Genomic DNA, 18,317 nt, shown 5'->3' with positions numbered 1-18,317 from the left:
TCCCTTTTTTCAAATACTCCATTCATTAAGCCATTTATCTAATATTTATTAAAACCTTTGTGCATTGTTTTGGATGCTGGAGAACACAACACATTTTCTGCTTTCATGGAGTTTACATTTTAGTATTGGAAGCATGCAATAAACATATAAAGAAATAAGAAATGTCAGGCCCTAGATGTGGTTTCAAAAACTATGAAGTGGGTGAGGGGACAGAGTGGTAGAGGATGACGGTGGTCAGGAAAGCCACTTGAGAGGGGCTTGGAGTGGGACCTGTTTGTTTGCGAGGCCTATTGAGTTAGGGGAGCCTGTAGGAGACAGGTAAGAGAGGTTACAAAGGGCCAGAAACGTAGGTTCTAGTAAATATTTGGGTTTTGTACCACTGAGGTAACCACTGCTTTATGTGTTCCAGAGTAGTCCCTCCTACCCCAATATCAGTAATCTCTATTCATAGCCTAAATAGACTAATATTTACTGACTTAATTTATAATTATTTTTCCTTCCTTCTTAATGGAGATTGCTGGCTACAAAGTGATTTAATTTTATTTTATAATTATTTGATATTTTCGATATATAATTTTCTTTGTTTCTCAATTTTGATACGAAGTTTTTTTTAATTAAAACAACACACACACATACATGCACAGACTGTCTTCTAAAGCATTGTTTCAATAGTAAAACTTGGTAAGATTAAATCTCTAGGGCCATCCCTCCCTCCCTTCCTCCCTTCCTCCCTTTAGTTGGGAACTGTGTGGTGGCGATAATATTGCTCTTGGTACCTCGACTTGACTTTTGGGGATGTACCAATAGTACTGGGAATAAATTATGTTACTGTGCTATACTTCAATTTGTTCTGGGCTATGATATCCTAGGACCATGTTCTCATAATTGGTCTAATAAGTGATTTAACTGTATTTTTTCCAATTTTAGGTGACTACACTTGTAAATTGTCCCCAGACTCCTTCCAACAGGAAAAAAGGATGTTCAAAAAGAGCCAGAGTCCTTCTAGCTTCAGTGGAGGAAGCGACTTGGAATTTCTTAGATAAGGGAGAGAAGATCGCCCAGGAAGCCACAGTTTTAAAGGAAGAGCTTACTGCTACACTTGAAGAAGTTCGCAAAGAAAGTGAGTACTCTCATCCTGGTCAGGAGCGAGCTGCAGATAGTGACTGACGGAGGTTTGGGAGAGTTTTGTTTTCGTTGACGTGAGTTTATTAGTGTTTTGTAGAGCTCTGAGGAGCTAGCTGTGGGAGGCAGAATAGCTCATGAAACAGCTCCAAGCCTCAGAGACCCACCCCTAGTTCTTCCCTTTAGTTGTTCAGTCCCTCCAGGCAACTTCTTCCCTCACCGAGTCATAGTTTATCCATAATAAACAGAGAAGTGTACCTTTTTTTGGTCATAGAATATGAGAAATGACTAATGAAACTGAAGACGTGTTTTCCCATACATAAATACATTATGAAGTTCCTTGTAAACAGTTGGAGATAGAAGTTTGTGACTACCTCAGAAGTACGTTTTATATTTTTTGGTTTTTCTGGAGGTTTCGAGTTCTTCAATTTAAAAAAAATGCTTTGTACAAACTGCACAACGCATGTTTTTTCTATGTTAATATTACATAGTAAAATTGTATATCACCTTCTGATAGCTTTACTTATGGCAGTACAATAGTTTTCTAAGGAATGTTTCATTTGCAGGTTATTTTTAAAAAGCTGCTCAATATTCTTTGGTCAATGGAATGATTTTTCTACATCAGCTTGCTGCAAGAAACTATTTTGAGAGGATAATGCAACTTAAACTTTCTTGTTCTGCTTTGTAAAAGAGACCTGGGTTCAGACATCTCCCTCCTCCCATCCCAACATAACTTTAAGAAAATCATGAAATCTTTGCTAATTAAATAATTAAAATGAATATACTAGCCACAATACACTTTAGGTCTAATACAGGGGAGTTATTTATTTTGTTACATATTTTACATGTGACTTGCATTTTGTAGGGATTCTTTGGACAATATATAGGCAACATAACACCCAAGATAATTTGAAATGAATTCATCATTCCTTCCTGCTGCCTCAGAATCACTCTTTGTCCTGTCTTCTCTGCCGTCGTACATCAACCACTTAGTCACCATATCAGTTTAGACTCTTTGTTCTTATTCCATTCTCTCTTCCAGTCAGGCTCTTAAGTTCAACAAGTTCTATCCCCTTTTATTTCTCAGATCTGTTCCCTCTTCTCCATTCCTAATGTCACCTCCTGCATTCAGGATGACTACATTAGCCTTGCCCCATACCAAAGCAAATACATCTTTTAAAAATCAAAATGTACTCATTTTATTTCCCTGCTTAAAATCCATTTTAGCAGCTTTTGGAAGATTAGAGGGACTGTCTTTCTGGATAAAGTTCAAACTTTTAAATCCAGCTCCCACAGCATTTCGTAATTCAGCTTCTACCATTCTCTCCCTTCTTGATTCTGTCCCCTCTCAAACTTTCCTCCAAACAGTAACTCTCAGTATCTTGAATGGTCCATGTTACTTTACATCTTTTCCAGGAAGTGTTTACTAAACTCCTCGATACTGATTTAGATGTCCCTCTTCTGTGTCCCAACAGACTCTGAGAATCTCTCTTTCATAGGACTTACCACTCCATACACCAAACATTGATTTATTTGTTCAGTAAATCTAGACTCTTCATTCTTTGAGGATGGCAAGTGCCAGTGCTTTTTTTTTTTTCTATTAGCAATGCCTGACATATAACAGATACCTGATAAATGTTACAAGTAAAAAAAAAAGATCAATATACCATTTTGTCATATTTATTTATTTTTAAAAAAACTCAGCCATTTTAATGCTCTTCATAATAGAATAAATAGTTCTCTTGACTGCAGACTTGTAAGTTGTTTGGTAGTACTCAGAAACATCACAGTAAAGGTGATTTTCCTGATTGGTGGGTAGTCTTCAATAATTATAAGGAGTTACTTCTATGAAGCTGCTGTCAAACCAGTAAGACTGCATTTATGCATCCGTCATTTTCAGCATTGTTGGTAACCTGGGCATTTTTTCCCCAAATAACCTTGCCTCCTTGTGTCACAAGGTCCAACTCACGAAAGTTCACCTCAATGACCCTATCTTTGGTAATAACACCCAAAGTTGTTTAAAGTGGGGATGAGGGATTCTTCTTTACGCCAAGTACTGGCAGGGAAAGGCGGCTTTCAGTTGAGGATGTGTCACACAGGCCTTCTTGAAACGTAAGCCCATTGGCCTAATGAATCTTTCATATTTAGGTGGTTTTTGAGAAAAGCCATCTCCAACAAAGCAGAAGTTAGTAACCATCCTCTTCCATGCTTTCTTCTTTCTCTTTCTTCTTTGAATAACTTTTTTTTTTCTAAATTAAAGTTTATTGGGGTGACAATTGTTAGTAACGTTACATAGATTTCAGGTATACAATTCTATATTACATCATCTATAAATCCCATTATGTGTTCACCACCCAGAGTCAGTTCTCCTTCCATCACCATATATTTGATCCCCTTTACCCTCATCTACCACCTCCCTCCCCGTTATCCTCTGGTAACCACTAAACTATTGTCTGTGTCTATGAGTTTTTGTTTCTCATTTGTTTGTCTTGTTCTTTTGTTGTTTTTGGTTTATATACCACATATCAGTGAAATCATATGGTTCTCTGCTTTTTCTGTCTGACTTATTTCGCTTAGCATTATATTCTCAAGATCCATCCATGTTGTCACAAATGGTCCTATTTCATCTTTTCTTACTGCCAAATAGTATTCCATTGTGTATATATACCACAACTCCTTTATCCATTCATCTATTGAAGGATATTTCAGTTGTTTCCATGTCTTGGCCACCGTAAATAAAGTTGCAATGAACATTGGAGCACACATGTCTTTATGGATGTTTTCAGATTTTTTGGGTAGATACCCAGGAGAGGGATTGCTGGGTCATACGGTAATTTTATTCGTAATTTTTTGAGAAACTCCACACTGCCTTCCATAGCGGCTGCACCAATCTGCATTCCCACCAACAGTGTATGACGGTTCCTTTTTCTCCACAGCCTCTCCAACACTTGTTACTATTTGTCTTGTTGATGATAGCCATTCTAACTGGGGTGTTAGATATCTAACTGGGATATCTCATTGTGGTTTTTATTTGCATTTCTCTGATGGTTAGTGATGTTGAACATTTTTTCATATGTGTATTTGCCATTTGTATGTCCTCTTTGGAGAAATGTCTCTTCAGGTCCTCTGCCCATTTTTCAATTGGGTCGTTTGTTTTTTTGTTGTTGAGTTGCATGAGTTCCTTGTATATTTTGGATATTATCCCCTCATCGGAGGCACTGTTTGCAAAAATCTTCTCCGATTCAGTTGGTTGCCTCTTTATTTTGTCGATGGTTTCTTTTGCTGTGCAGAAGCTTTTAAGTTTGATATAGTCCCATTCATTTATTTTAGCTTTTACTTCCCTTGCTTTTGGAGTCAAATTCATAAAATGTTCTTTGAACCCAAGATCCATAAGTTTAGTACCTATGTTTTTTTCTATGCAGTTTATTGTTTCAGGTCTTATGCTTAAGTCTTTGATCCATTTTGAGTTAATTTTGGTACATGGTGACAGATAGCAGTCCAGTTTCATTCTTTTGCAATGGCTTTCCAATTCTCCCAGCACCATTTATTGAAGAGGCTGTGTTTTCTCAGAATAACTTTTAATATCTCTGTTTCTCCCTGGGCATGAACTTTGGGCAGAGGGACTCCCCATTTTCCTACTTTCCCTTTTCGTTTTTGTTTAACCATATCAGAAAGTACTTTAGCTCAGAACTGTACTTCTCTGTCCAATAGATATGCAGGTACTGCTCTTTGTGGAGTCGTTTCATCATTCTTTTGTTTGGTGTTTCTCTTTTTATGCATCTTGACAGTCTTTTTTGTGTGTATTTTCTCAGCTTGGTGCTGTTTATGGTAGAGCTTAGCTTTGAGACCAATCACCTTTTTTGCCATCTTTGAACGTTCACAAGCCTCTCGACCTTCTTTCTTTCTCTTTTTCTTGTAGTAATCCAAACGATATCCATAGTGCTTATGGTATAATTCAATATATTTGTTTTGTGGCATGGTTACGATCACCCAGACGCCAGGCGCAGCACCCCAGGGCACAAAGAAGCTCTCAACTTTCAGTGTCTTAGAAACTCGCGAGCCCTTGTCACTTTATATTATAAAAATTTATTATGGTTTTATCTTTGCTGTCATGATGAACTATCTTTCATAACTATGGTTTCTTTGCTGAGTCTTTGGTTTGGAATACGATCCCTATTCTGATAGTTTCTTTCTGAAAATGTTATCTATTTGACAATATAGTTTCTGTAAACCACCTGGTAAATAAATAGGTAAGACATTGGTCATTCTTAGAATGAAACAATAATTGCAATAAATGTCATGAAGTGGTACTTTAAAAAAGTCAGTCAACATTTTTAGTTCAATGAAAGGAAACTATTTTAAAGAAAAGTCCTCAAAGAGAAGCCTGTTTAGATTCTAGGATTATGTACTATATCCTTCACTGAGTTCTATTACAATGTATGAAATATATATATACATATATATGTGTATATATATATGAAACATATGAAATATATATGAATATATATGATCTCTCTCTCTCTCTCTCTCTCTCTCTCTATATATATATATATATATATATATATATATATATATATACATACATATAAATATTTCCTATGGTGTATACACAACAAACACATTTGGTTAAAGATCACCAAGTGCTCTATACTGTGATTCTTTTTGACAAACTGCCAAATTGAGCCACTGCCACTTGAGTGTGGGAGAAAAGCAGTGAAATTGCAATTTGTTCTGGAATTTGGAGAATGGCCAATGCTTATCCTATGGATAGCTGAGATAGCTATGGTGAGAGCACCATCCCAAAAACTTGGAAGGAATTTTAGCTCAGTGGTGGAGCTGAAGTATCAGGGGAATGAATTCTGATCCAAGTAACTCTGTATGATACTAGAAATGTATTTTAAATAGTTTTCTGGTTTGGGTTTTTTTTTTTTAAGGGCTTTGTTCAGTGGCATAATGTGAAGGCTAATGAGCAAATAATAAGTTTAAAGTATTTGGAAAAATGAAAAAAAATGTGAAGTAGAGGATATTACATATGTGTGTTTATTGACTTATTTTCAAGAAGAATTTTGAGACTAAGAAAATTTCTTCTAGTAAAGACAGTGTAATTTATATAGCTTACTGTAGGATTCTGTTTTATTCTGCTTTGCTGCCTTTAGTTAGAAACTTGAAGTGGTATAATGTGGACATTTGCTTACCTGAAGAACTTGCCTGTGGAAGGTAGGACCTGGAAAGCATTAGAAGAGGGTGGTGAAAGGAAAGGTGATATGTGGGTGGAACTGTAGAGATCCAGAAAGGTGGTCCACATAGTGATTATTATGGTCACTCATGATCTTATAGCTTCCCACTTAACATCGATACAATGACAAAGTATTAAATCTAGCATTTTATTTAAATAGTTTTAGAATATTCTCATAAGAATGACCTAGGAATTAGGTAAAAATTGTCTGGATTACATGTTTTGCCTATAGCCTAGGTACTACCTTCGTGCATCCTCTATTCCCCTACAATCTGTAGACATTGCTTCTCTGTCACACCATTGGTTATATTTAAGGTTTTCAAGTGCTTTATTGAGAATAGCATATATACAGAAAAATGCATACATTGTTGTGAACAACTCAATACATTTTCACATAGTGAACCTACTAATGTAACCTCCACCCAGATCAAGAAATAGAACATTACTGATCCATAGAAGTACCATTTGTACCTCCTACCAGTTACTATCCCTCGCTTCAAAGGTAATTATTATCCTGATTATGACAGAGTTTTAAAATGTTTTGCCTTTTTTTGAACTTTATGTAAGTGGGATCATATAGTATGTTATCTCTTGAGTCTGGTGCTTTTGTTCACTGTTATGTTTGTGAGATCTCACCATTTAGTGCTGCATTCTTTCAATTGATGAATAGATCATAATTTCTCAGTTCTACTGTTGATGGACATTTGAGTTGTTTCCAGTTTTTGTCTTTAATGAACACTGCTGCTATGTACATATTTGTGCCTTACTTTTGGTGCATGAATGTAGACATTCCTATTGAGTTTATACCTAGGAGTGAAATTGCTGGGTCATAAGGTACAGACTCAGCTTTAACAGATATTACCAAACAGTTTTACCAAAGTAGATTTTCTAATCGACACTCTTATCAGTAATGTATAAAAATTCCAGTTGCTCTACCTTCTTACTAAGTTGGTTTTAGCAAGTGTCAGTATTTTAAATTCAAGTGTATTTAGTGGTATCGCATTGTAGTTTTAATTTGTATTTTTCTGATAACTTTTTATATGTTCTAGATATCAGTCCTTTGTTAGTTGTAGAAAAAAAATGTATTCTCCCTTTCATTATATTAAGCACCTTTGATAGTCAGAAGTAATTTTGGTAAATTCCAGTTAATCATTTTATCCCTTTATTGATAGAGATTTTTCTGTTAAAAAATTTTTGCCTACTACAAAGTCATGAAGATATTCTCTTATGTTATCATATAGAGGCTTTATTGTTTTACCTTTACAATCTCTATGGAAATAAATTTTATGAATGGTGTGAGTTAGTAGTCATGATTCATTTTTTTAAATATAGGACTTCAGTTGATTTAATATTATATGGATGCATATATAAGTTTAATTGTTTCAGTACCATTTACTAAAAAAAAAAAAAAACTCTACTCTTTCTCAATTGAATCACTTTCGCACCTTTATTGAAAATCAATTGACTATGACTGTGTGAGTCTACTTTGGAACTCTTTTCTGTTCCATGAATTCATCTGTCTATCTTTACACCGATAACACATTGTCTTGATTACTGTATCTCATAGTAAGTATTGAAATAAAATTTATTTTGATTTGGCTAATCTAGGCCCCTTGCATTTCCATAGAAATTTTGGGATAAGTTTCTCAGATTTTACAAAAAAACCTACTGGGATTTTGACTGAGATTAAATTAGATCTATTGATCAATTTGTGCTGAACTGACATTTTAATATTAATAGTAACAAATCTTCTGATTCAGAAACAGTATAATTCATTTTTTATGATATTTTAAATGGTCATTTTAAACATTTAATTTTAAATCTATCTGCAAATTAACAACATTTTTTCTTGCCTGATCCAATCATTTTTAAGTCCTTCTAGTGAATTTTTCACTTCAGTTACTATACATTTTTAGTTCTTGAATTTTTATTTTTTTAAAATAGTTGACATTTCTATGGAAATAGAAACAGTTTTCATTTAATTTCTTTCAAAATTCTAATTCCCTGCTGAAATTTTTATTTTTTCCATTATTTTTAGTGAACATCTCAATTACAGTCAATCTCTGTACCTGACATGTCCAATATGTAGCTCTCCTATAGGTTTGTTTCTGTTGTCTGGTTTTGTTTTTTTGGTTTTTCAAGTATCTGATCTTGTCTCTTGGTGTCTTGGATAATTTTTGTTTGGATTCTGGACATTGTGTATGAAAAATTATAGAATTCATTTTTAAAGGTGGTTCTGTTTTTGACTAGCCCTTACTCTTTGATGTAGCACCTCAGTGGTCCCAATTGAAAGTATGGGATATTTAAGAGGACATTTCTTCCTAGGAAGACTCAGAACTTCAATTTTATCTCCCTAACTTACTGATGGTGGGAAAATTTCTTTGCTCAGCTTCTCATTCTTATAGCAGCAATATTCCTTTGGCTTTTCTCTTATTCTATCTCTAGAACATTTGATTCCTCATAATCATATACAAAAAGTCAACTCTAGGTAGCTTTAGGGTTTAAATGTTAAAAACAAAAATTAAAAACTCAGTAAAAAATAAGGGTGAATATTTTTAAGGCTCTGGGTGTAGAACAGGATTTATTAAATATGAAACAAAAATCTACAAAGAAAAGAGCGATATATTTTACTATATCAAAATTAAGAACTTTCAATCAAAATAGCATGGTTGTGGCATAAAAATAGACACGTAGATCAATGGAAAAAAACAGAGAGACCAGAAATAAACTCATGCCTTTATAGTCAATTAATCTATGACAAAGGAGGCAAGAATATACAATGGGGTAAAGACAGTCTTTTTGATAAATAGTGTTGAGAAAACTGAACAGATACGTGCAAAAAAAAATGAAACTAGACCAGTTTCTTATAACATATACAAGAATAAACTGAAAATAGAATAAAGACTTAAATGTAAAACTTGAAACCATAAAACTCCTAGGAGAAAACAGGGGCGGTAAACTCTTAGAGAGTCTTCTTAGTAATTTTTTTTTTTTTTGATATATCTCCTTGGGCAAGGAAAACAAAAGAAAAAATAAACCAATGGACTACATCAAACTAAAAAGTTTTTGCACAGCAAAGGAAACCATCAATAAAATGAAAAGACAACCTGGTGAATGGGAGAAGATATATACCAACGATATATTTGATTAGGGGTTAATATCCAAAAAATATAAAGAACTCATACAACTTGACACTAAAAAACAAACAATCTAATTAAAAAATGGGCAGAGAAACTGAATAGACATTTTTTCAAAGAGGGCATAGAGATGGCCAATAGACAGATGAAAAGATGCACCACATCACTAATCATCAGGAAAATGCAAATAAAAATCACAGTGAGATATCACCTCGCACCTGTCAGAATGACTATCATCAATAAATCAACAAACAAGTGTTGGCAAGGATGTGGAGAAAAGGGAATCCTTGTGCACTGTTGGTGGGATTGCAAATTGGTGTAGCCACTATGGAAAATAGTATGAAGTTTTTTCAAAAAATTAAAAATAGAACTACCTTATGACCCAGCAATCCTACTTCTGGGTATTTATCTGAACAAATCCACAAAACGCATTCAAAAAAGTATACGCATCCCTATGTTCATTGTAGCATTATTCACAACACCCAAGATACGGAAACAACCTAAGTGTCCATCAATAGATGACTAAATAAATAAAATGTGGCACACACACACACACACAAACACACACACACACACACATACACACACAATGGAATATTATTACTCTGCCATAAAAAAGAATGAGATTTTACCATCTGCAACAACATAGTTGGACCTAGAAGGTATTATGCTAAGTTAGACAGAGAAAGACAAATACCATATGATTTCACTTATATGTGGAATCTAAAAAAGAAAATAAACTAAACAGAAACAGACTCATAGATGGAGAACAAACTGATGGTTGCCAGATGGGAGGGGGTTTGGGAGGATGGATGGAAAAGGTGAAGGGATTAAGAAGTATAAATTGGCAGTTACAAAATGGTCATGGGGATGTAAAATACAGCATAGGGAAAATAATCAATAATGTAGTGACTATGTATAGTGCCAGGTGGGTACTAGACTTATCAGGGAGAACACTTTATAAGTTATATAAATGTCTAACCACTCTGTTATACACCAATACATCAAATATTGAATGTTAACTATAATAGAAAGATTAAAAAGAAACAAAATTAAGAATTTCCTTATATCAAAAAAATTCTTAAAGAAAATGAAAAGATTTTTGGAGAAGATACTGGTATAAACACAAGGGATGAATAACAAGAACACATAACTCTCACAAATCAATTAGAAAAGCAAAAGAATGAGTGGTATGGAAAAATTTTACAGAATGAACTCCAGTAAATATAAAGAAATGTCAACCTCCATAGTGATAAATGATATGCAAATGAAATATCATTTTATACACTTCAACTGGCAAAAATTAAAAAGTCTGACATGTTAGAAAGACTTTGATGTAATACGGTCTTACATACACATCACTTATGGTAGTATAAATTGGTACAACTGCTTTGAAAAACAGTTTTGGTATGTGACTTCTGTCAAATGCCAAAGTTCCATATACATATTGTTATGTTAAGTGAAATAAGTCAGACAGAGAAAGATAAGTACCATATGATCTCACTTATATGCAGAATCTAAAGAAAAGAATAAGTGAATGAACTAATCAGAAACAGTTTTAGAGACAAAGAGAAAAAACTGAGGGTTGCTAGATGGGCGGGGACGGGGGCAGTGGGGGTAAGGGAGATGGTGAGGGGATTATAAAACAATCAGTAACCACAAGATGGCCATGGGGTTTTGAAAATTAATCTGGGGAACGTAATTTAGTGGTTACCAGAGGGTAAGGGGGTTGGGGGGTGGGAGATGAGGGTAAGGGGGATCAAATATATGGTGATGGAAGGAGAACTGACTCTGGGTGGTGAACACACAATGTAATTTATAGATGATGTGATACAGAATTGTATACCTGAAATCTATGTAATTTTACTAACAATTGTCACCCCAATAAATTAAAAAAATAAATAATAATAATAAAATAAAATTATAATATGAAAAAAATATACATTTTTGTACATATAGTTATACTTCTTTTGTGAACTTCTTTACAGTATGTATATAATCCAATTTTTTAAACTTCTTTATAATGTATGCAAGTATATATAAAATTCAATTTCTAACTACAAAAAAAAAAGTATATGGCATTTGCTGTCCATACATAAAATTGCAAGGGACAGAAAATTGTTGTCAATTTTATATATATATATATATATATATATATATATATATATATATATATATATATACACACACACACACACACACTGTGGGTGCCAAAAAATGTATACAAGTGGACATTTTGGTCAACATTGTTCAAGCTATAGTTCGCTGTAATATCAGAAGTGTCTGGACGCTGATGGTAACCACTTTGAGCACCTCTTGTAATTGCAGAAATCAAATGTGACTTGTATTCATCTTTTGTTATCAGTATATATTGAGTACTATAATTTTAGTAGTTTTTTCCTTTCTTAAAATGTGTACACATTGTTTTGGCACCCTCTGTATATGGTGTTCATTTAGGTATATATGGTATCTATGTTATTTTCAGTTCTCTACTTCTAAAGATTCTACTTTTTCCTAATATGTTGAAAGATACATAGTGATACACAGTCTGTTATGGTGACTAGGGTAACTCCACTTTGAGGTTTTTGTTAACAGCATGAGTTGTCTTTCATAATAAATTCTGGGGCCAAATAGTAAACAAAGATATTTAGTTTTGTTGTTTGGGAAAAAAGATAACCAATGGTCTGGGTTTAGCAAAGTCTTAAAGATTTGTCAGTCAAATTTAAAGTTGTAGAGGAAACTTGGTTGAAATTTACTTTGAATATGACTTAGTAGTAGTACTATGAGATCTCTACAGAGTACCCGGTTCTCAATTATCCTGGTTGTAGCTTTTGCCTTCAGCTAATAAAAAAAATGTTTAGATGGAATTATAGATTTGAATTACAACTGAAAAAGAGACATTCTTTTTTGTTTTCATCAATGCCTTGATAATAAAATGGAATAGGAAAAAATTATGTGGAATATTAAATAATCTTGGTTCAGAGTTTGTTCTAATCACAAATAAAATATGGGCTTACTACGAGAGAGTAGGATTGTGGAAAAGAAGTGATTTTACTAAGGTATCATTGTGAGGAAGAGGACAGGATTACAAAAGAAACTGTATTTAGATTCTTTTCTCATGTCCTTTTTCTATGCATTTGCAAACAGTTAAGTGTCTAATATTTACTTATTTTGGTTAAATATTTGGTAATTATATGTTCAGTATTATTTTAGGCTCTGGGAACATAGAAATAAATGACATATCTTAGGTACTCATAGTATACTGAAATACACATATAAACAGATGTAACAATGTCTGATAAATGCCATTCTAATGGTATGTCAAAAAGGCTGTGGAAACACATATGAAGGAGCGATAAAATAGTGTATATCTAAACTTCTTCCATTTTTATTTTACCCTTAAGTAGGGAAAGATAACTCTATCCTATATGACTACAGATGAGTGTGTATATAATTTATAGAAAGATGTGGTCTATGCCTTACCTGTTTTTTCTCAGAGACTTGCATTTCTTTCTCTTTTCCTTTTTTTAAAAAAATCTAAATATTTATTTAAACCCTTTTATATGTCAGGCTCTGTTTTATGTGATGGGCTCATAGAAGTGAACTAGGTAGACAAGGCTTGCCCTCGTGGTGCTGCTGATATTTTAGGGGGAAGACAGGCAGTAAACAAGTAAACAAAGACTTGCTTTTAATTCTTAAAGGGGATCAGATTCTTTTGCCTTGGAACATTTCAAAATAATATTAACAGTTTCTCATGTAAACATTAACTTTCATCTTAATGAATCCACATTTATAGATTCCTAGTGAAATAAAATAAAAGTATGGGTTCTTTAATGTTTAAAGGGATAGTTAGTTTGCGATTTCAAGAGTGTTCAGAGAAAGATGAAAGATCAACTCTTTTGTGTACTGCTCAAATGAACCGAGATGCCTACACAGGTGGAGCACAAGTACTAATCAAACCCCCATATACTTTGCTATGGATTACCTGTAGCTAGAACGTGCAGTCTAACACTAACAGTCTTGGCAGTTCTGCCTACCAGAGCCAGCAATTGGAAACATGTACCGTAGGCTTCATGTTCACGTTTGTCACATAGGAGAAGGCTTGCAAATTTGTTGGAATCCTGCCACTGCTAAACTACTTCCCCATCTGTTTTTAATTGTGGGCCTCCACCAAGGCTACCATGAGCCAGTTGGAGGGCTAGGAAGATTAATGAGGAGCTTTTGAATCCACTGGGAGCCCTCTAACTATAGCTTTCCTTCCCATATATGGGGATATGGTATTTTATACTAAAAGAAATGCTATGCTATCTGGTCTACTAATGCAGGAACTTCCCAACTGCATGTTTGTAAGTCTTAGGCCAGCAGCAGCTGACAACTTGCTCCACTTTGCATGGCTCATGAGTATATCTAGTAGAGTAGGTGATGTGGGTAGTAGCTGGGGACTGTCTCCTTCCCTGGTGAGAAGTAAAAGTTTGTGTTAAAAAAAAATGTACACATTCCTTATGTGCATAATACATGTATTCAGGGTGTTTTTAAAATTTATCCCTCTTTCTACATTTCTGTAGTTCTTCATTTTCATGATTTGCAAGACCCTAGGTTTATAGACTTTTTATTTTTTCCAGAAGGAATTAGGAATAAAGACTTACTATCATCCATATTAGTCAGAGTAAACAATTACTTCTAGAAACGATTATTCCTGGAAAATGGTACCTTGGAAGTGTAATTAATCTTCCTATCTGTATACTTGGGTACTTACTGAAACAAGAAATGCCATTATAGAAGTTCCAATATTGAATCTTTAAAATGTTAATTATTGTCTCCCTGATTATTCAATGTTTCTTTTTTGTTTTGTTTTTATTTTGAAATAGGAAATAAATTGTGTCCAAGGGAAAATGGGGATTTAAAATATTTACTGGTGTCCATTTTGGGTCACCTGTATTGAAAGATCTTATCTTTTGACACTCAGCTGTATTGAACATTATTTATAAAGGAAAATAGCAATTCATTTTTAGTTAACTGTCCCTTAAATTCTAAAAGGTCAGCTCTATCCACGCTACTCAACAACATCGCAGTTAGAACCTAGATAAATGTTTGGTATTTACCACCAAACACACACACAGCCTAAATATGGTTTCAAAGGCAACAGCTGCTGCCTTGTTATTTCCATCCATTGCTATATTGATGTTGCATGTATTTAACTGTTATTATATCTCAAGAGTATTCTTATTCTCAGGTAAGCATAAAGTCACAAATACAATAGTCTTTTCAACCAAGTACAGTGTACTCAGGAGATGGAGTTCATTCCTCATTTGAAACGGGATGATTAACTCTTGTTTTAACACATTTTAACATGCATGCATGGCGTCTTGTAGCTGGCAGAATGTTTATGAAAACACTTCCAGTGAAGACTGATGAGCTAATTAGCTACATTGCTTGTAAACTACTAATTGCTGGAAAACACTCAACATGGTATCCCTTAGTGTTGACTTGAAAAATCTGCAGCAGGCTTTTCTTATAGTGCATGCGTTACTCTCAGCAGACTCTTCAGTATTGCCCATCTTGAAGTGTTGTGTGGGCAGTCATCTCAGTTTTATTTGATATGCTGGATCTATGACATATCCACAGGATGATTTGAGAAATAACGGTAATGCCAATTTTGAAAGTACAAGAAATTATGTTAGCCACATACCATTTGCTTTTATGTATAACTCAAAGACAGGGGTAAAGATTTAATGCATGTTAACATTGATTTGTAAGTGATGAGTCTTAGAAACTAAAATGTCCCCTGAAATCTCAGCTGGTAAGGAGTCTGAAATCAAAAGTGTGATTCATATATTAGCCATGGCTATGCTCCTCTCCCTGGCTAAAGAGATAGTACCATGCTGTAGCCATCTCATAAATGTGTACAATGGTAACAGAGTAGGTACAAAGCTAACAAGTGATCTAAGGTTTATGCTGACAGAAGATAGATCTGAACATTATTGTTTTATGGCATATTCTAGTACATTAAGCTGTTGGCCATGTCTCAGGGTGAGGAATAAAAATCTTTAGAATTTTTGTCCTTGACTCTTTCTTCTTATCTTTTTCTTCAGTTTCAAAGGAAGTGGTGTTCCTTTAAAACTAATCTTTCCAATCATTACCTGGACCATAGCTGATCTCTTTTCCTTTCTTGAGAGACTTTCATTCTACAATTATCTTTTCTTCCTCTAGGCTGTTCATTCGTAAACCTTTTCTACTGGTTCTTCACATATATTTGCTCATCTCTGCTTGATGATGTGCAAATATTCAATAAAAATTCCATTTCCTTTTAGTCTTCTCTCTTCTTAAACTCCTAATTCTATTTTATCTTATCTATTCTTCTGCTTTGGCCTATTTATTGTTGAACCCAATAACTTTTGCACAGTTTTAATTCTCTTCAAGTCCTCTGCTGCATTTGGCATTTATTTGCTCACCTTGAAACTTTATCCCCTTCTCTTTTAGGACATTATACACTAAATTGTCATACTACTTCACCACGTACTCCTGGTCTTTCTTTGTTGACTTCTTCCTCTTTTTTCCTATGATTTTTCTGAAGCTTTAGTCTGGTCCTCTCTGTCCTCTCTTCTCTCCTTTCCTTGAGGAGCTTCTTTATTCTTTGAACTTTAGTTATAACTACTTTGTTGACAACTTTTAGTTATCATTTAAAGCTCCACTACCAAACTGAGTGCTTTTCAATCATTTTTCTACATTAACACATAGATAATCATGCTGAATTCACTCCCACAAATAATGGTCATTCTTGGGACTGTTTGATGTTCAAACACTAGTTGAAATTCTACTCCTTCCCCAGTGAGAAGCGATACTGTGGTCAGCATCACTGCTCTAATCATTTCCTAGGAGGTTCCACTTGGCTATTTTGGCCTTACTTGATACTTACCGTGTACAAACCGAACTCAACATCTTCTTTCACAAACCCTTTGCAAACTTTTGTAGCTCTAGCATCATCTGACTTGAACTCTCAGCACATTTGACACAGCTGCTTATTTTCTTTCTAAAATACTGTTTCCTGGAATAATGGAGCACAATACAGTCTTGATTTCCTTTATCTCTTTGGTTACTTCCTCTCAATCTCTGTTTTGGTTCATCCTTTTTTAAAATGGTCATCTAAAATTGGAACTCCTCAAAGCCTAATCATTGGACAGGATACATGGAAAGCAAAGTGGAATTCAACTTGTAATGGTAGATTTGGAATAGACTTTGGAGGTTCTTGAATATCAAGATAAGTATGCTGGGGCATCAAAGGAAATTTTTGAGTCAGACAGTGATAGGACTAGATCACAAAGATTTACCTGCCGTTAAAATATAGAAGATAGAGAGGTTACATCTGTGCAGTGTCTTTCTAATATTAATGATGACAACAACAACTATAATAATATTGGTACTTATATGTCTTAATGAGCTAGTGCATATAAAGCATTCTCAGTAGTGGACAGACACTAGTGCTCACTGTAATCCTGTGAAGTAACTGTTATTGCTATCTTTATTGTATAGATGAGGAGACTTAAGTCTAGAAAGAAAAAAAGATGACTTGTCTACCGTCACCCAGTTAGTTGGCAGAGTTGGGACTGCCTTTCATGAAGCTTCAACAAATAAAGAAATATTCATTGACTGTTGGGTAACTGTACATATGTGTTTCCCTTTGTTTTTGCTGTCTCGTAATACATGTCAGTTTTATCTCTCCACGTACCTTTGGAATTACTTGAGAATAATGCTCTAGTCCAGCCTCAAACTGTGCACCTTGGAAACCTAATGTTTCTGGAGATGTTAAGAGCTTGTTTGTGAGAAAAAGCAGTTACACGAATCCACAGAATGCTGGATTAAAAATTTTAAACAGGGTTCTTTACCAGAGGATTTCTCAGGTAATACTTTAAAATTGCCAAGTTGTATTGCAAATCTTCAAGAGGAGAATAGATTCTAGTCTACATAGATGGGTTGGGGGATCCCTAGAAGCAGCACCTGAGATGGGGGTCCTTGTGCAAGTGGTTTACTAAAGAAGTCCTCTTAACCTTTGAGGGGGTGAAGAAAGCAGGATAGGGCAGGGAAGAAGCTGATCAAAGCTGCACTGTACAATACGGCCAACAGTAGCCACCTGTGTCTCATGACCACTTAAATGGTGAGTAGTGTGACTAAGAATCTGAATTTTAAATTTGACTTAAGTATAATTTAAACTTTAAAAACTGATATCGATTCAGTTATTAGAAAACTTTAAAATATGGGTATGTGAAGCTAGTTTTTCAACTGTAAATTTTATGAAATCTAAAGTATTTCTGATGAAAATTTAGCATCTGAACTGAGATGTTTTATAACAGTAAAATACATAATGGATTTAAAAGAAAGTACAGAAAAATGTAAAATATCTCATTAATAATCTTTGTATTGATTGTTTATTGAAATGATGTTTTGAGTATATCAATAAAACAAAATACAGTTTAAAAACTCATTTCATCTATTTCTTTTTTACATTTTTCATGTTTAATTTTTTTTTACTATTTACTTTCTAAGAATGTTTCTTAATACTTTTATTTTTTTATTTTTATTTTTAAAATTTATGTGTATTTGTCACAACCTTTTAAAGCAGGATGTGACTTGAGCGCTACATTTCCATTCACAAAACTTGCTCTAGTTACATTCAAACAGCTTTAAACATGTCTAGATAGGCTCATAATTTTGCTATTTTAAACAATACTTTTCTTTGGAAAAGCTCTATGGATAGCTACTCCGATCAAGTTGGCTCAGCTTAACATACTAATTTCTAGAGATCGTATGTGCAGTTGAAAGTTACA

General features: G+C 34.1%; 1 protein-coding gene and 1 pseudogene across 3 annotated transcripts in view; one reads left to right on the top strand and one right to left on the bottom strand.

Moving 5' to 3' along the window:
- Nucleotides 1-18,317, top strand: part of CTNNA3 (catenin alpha 3) — a 1,431,866-nt gene that overhangs the window by 57,244 nt on the left and 1,356,305 nt on the right. For all 3 annotated transcript variants that reach the window (XM_033130597.1, XM_033130596.1, XM_033130595.1), the window contains exon 3: nucleotides 928-1,120. In XM_033130597.1, coding sequence (XP_032986488.1) covers nucleotides 928-1,120 — 193 coding nt within the window. The remainder of the gene's footprint in view (nucleotides 1-927; nucleotides 1,121-18,317) is intronic.
- Nucleotides 2,982-5,100, bottom strand: LOC117036038 (ribosome biogenesis protein NSA2 homolog; annotated as a pseudogene).

The sequence above is a fragment of the Rhinolophus ferrumequinum genome, chromosome 16 (genome assembly GCF_004115265.2).
Source record: "Rhinolophus ferrumequinum isolate MPI-CBG mRhiFer1 chromosome 16, mRhiFer1_v1.p, whole genome shotgun sequence".
NCBI lineage: Eukaryota > Metazoa > Chordata > Mammalia > Chiroptera > Rhinolophidae > Rhinolophus > Rhinolophus ferrumequinum.
This window is presented reverse-complemented; position numbering and strand designations above follow the sequence as displayed.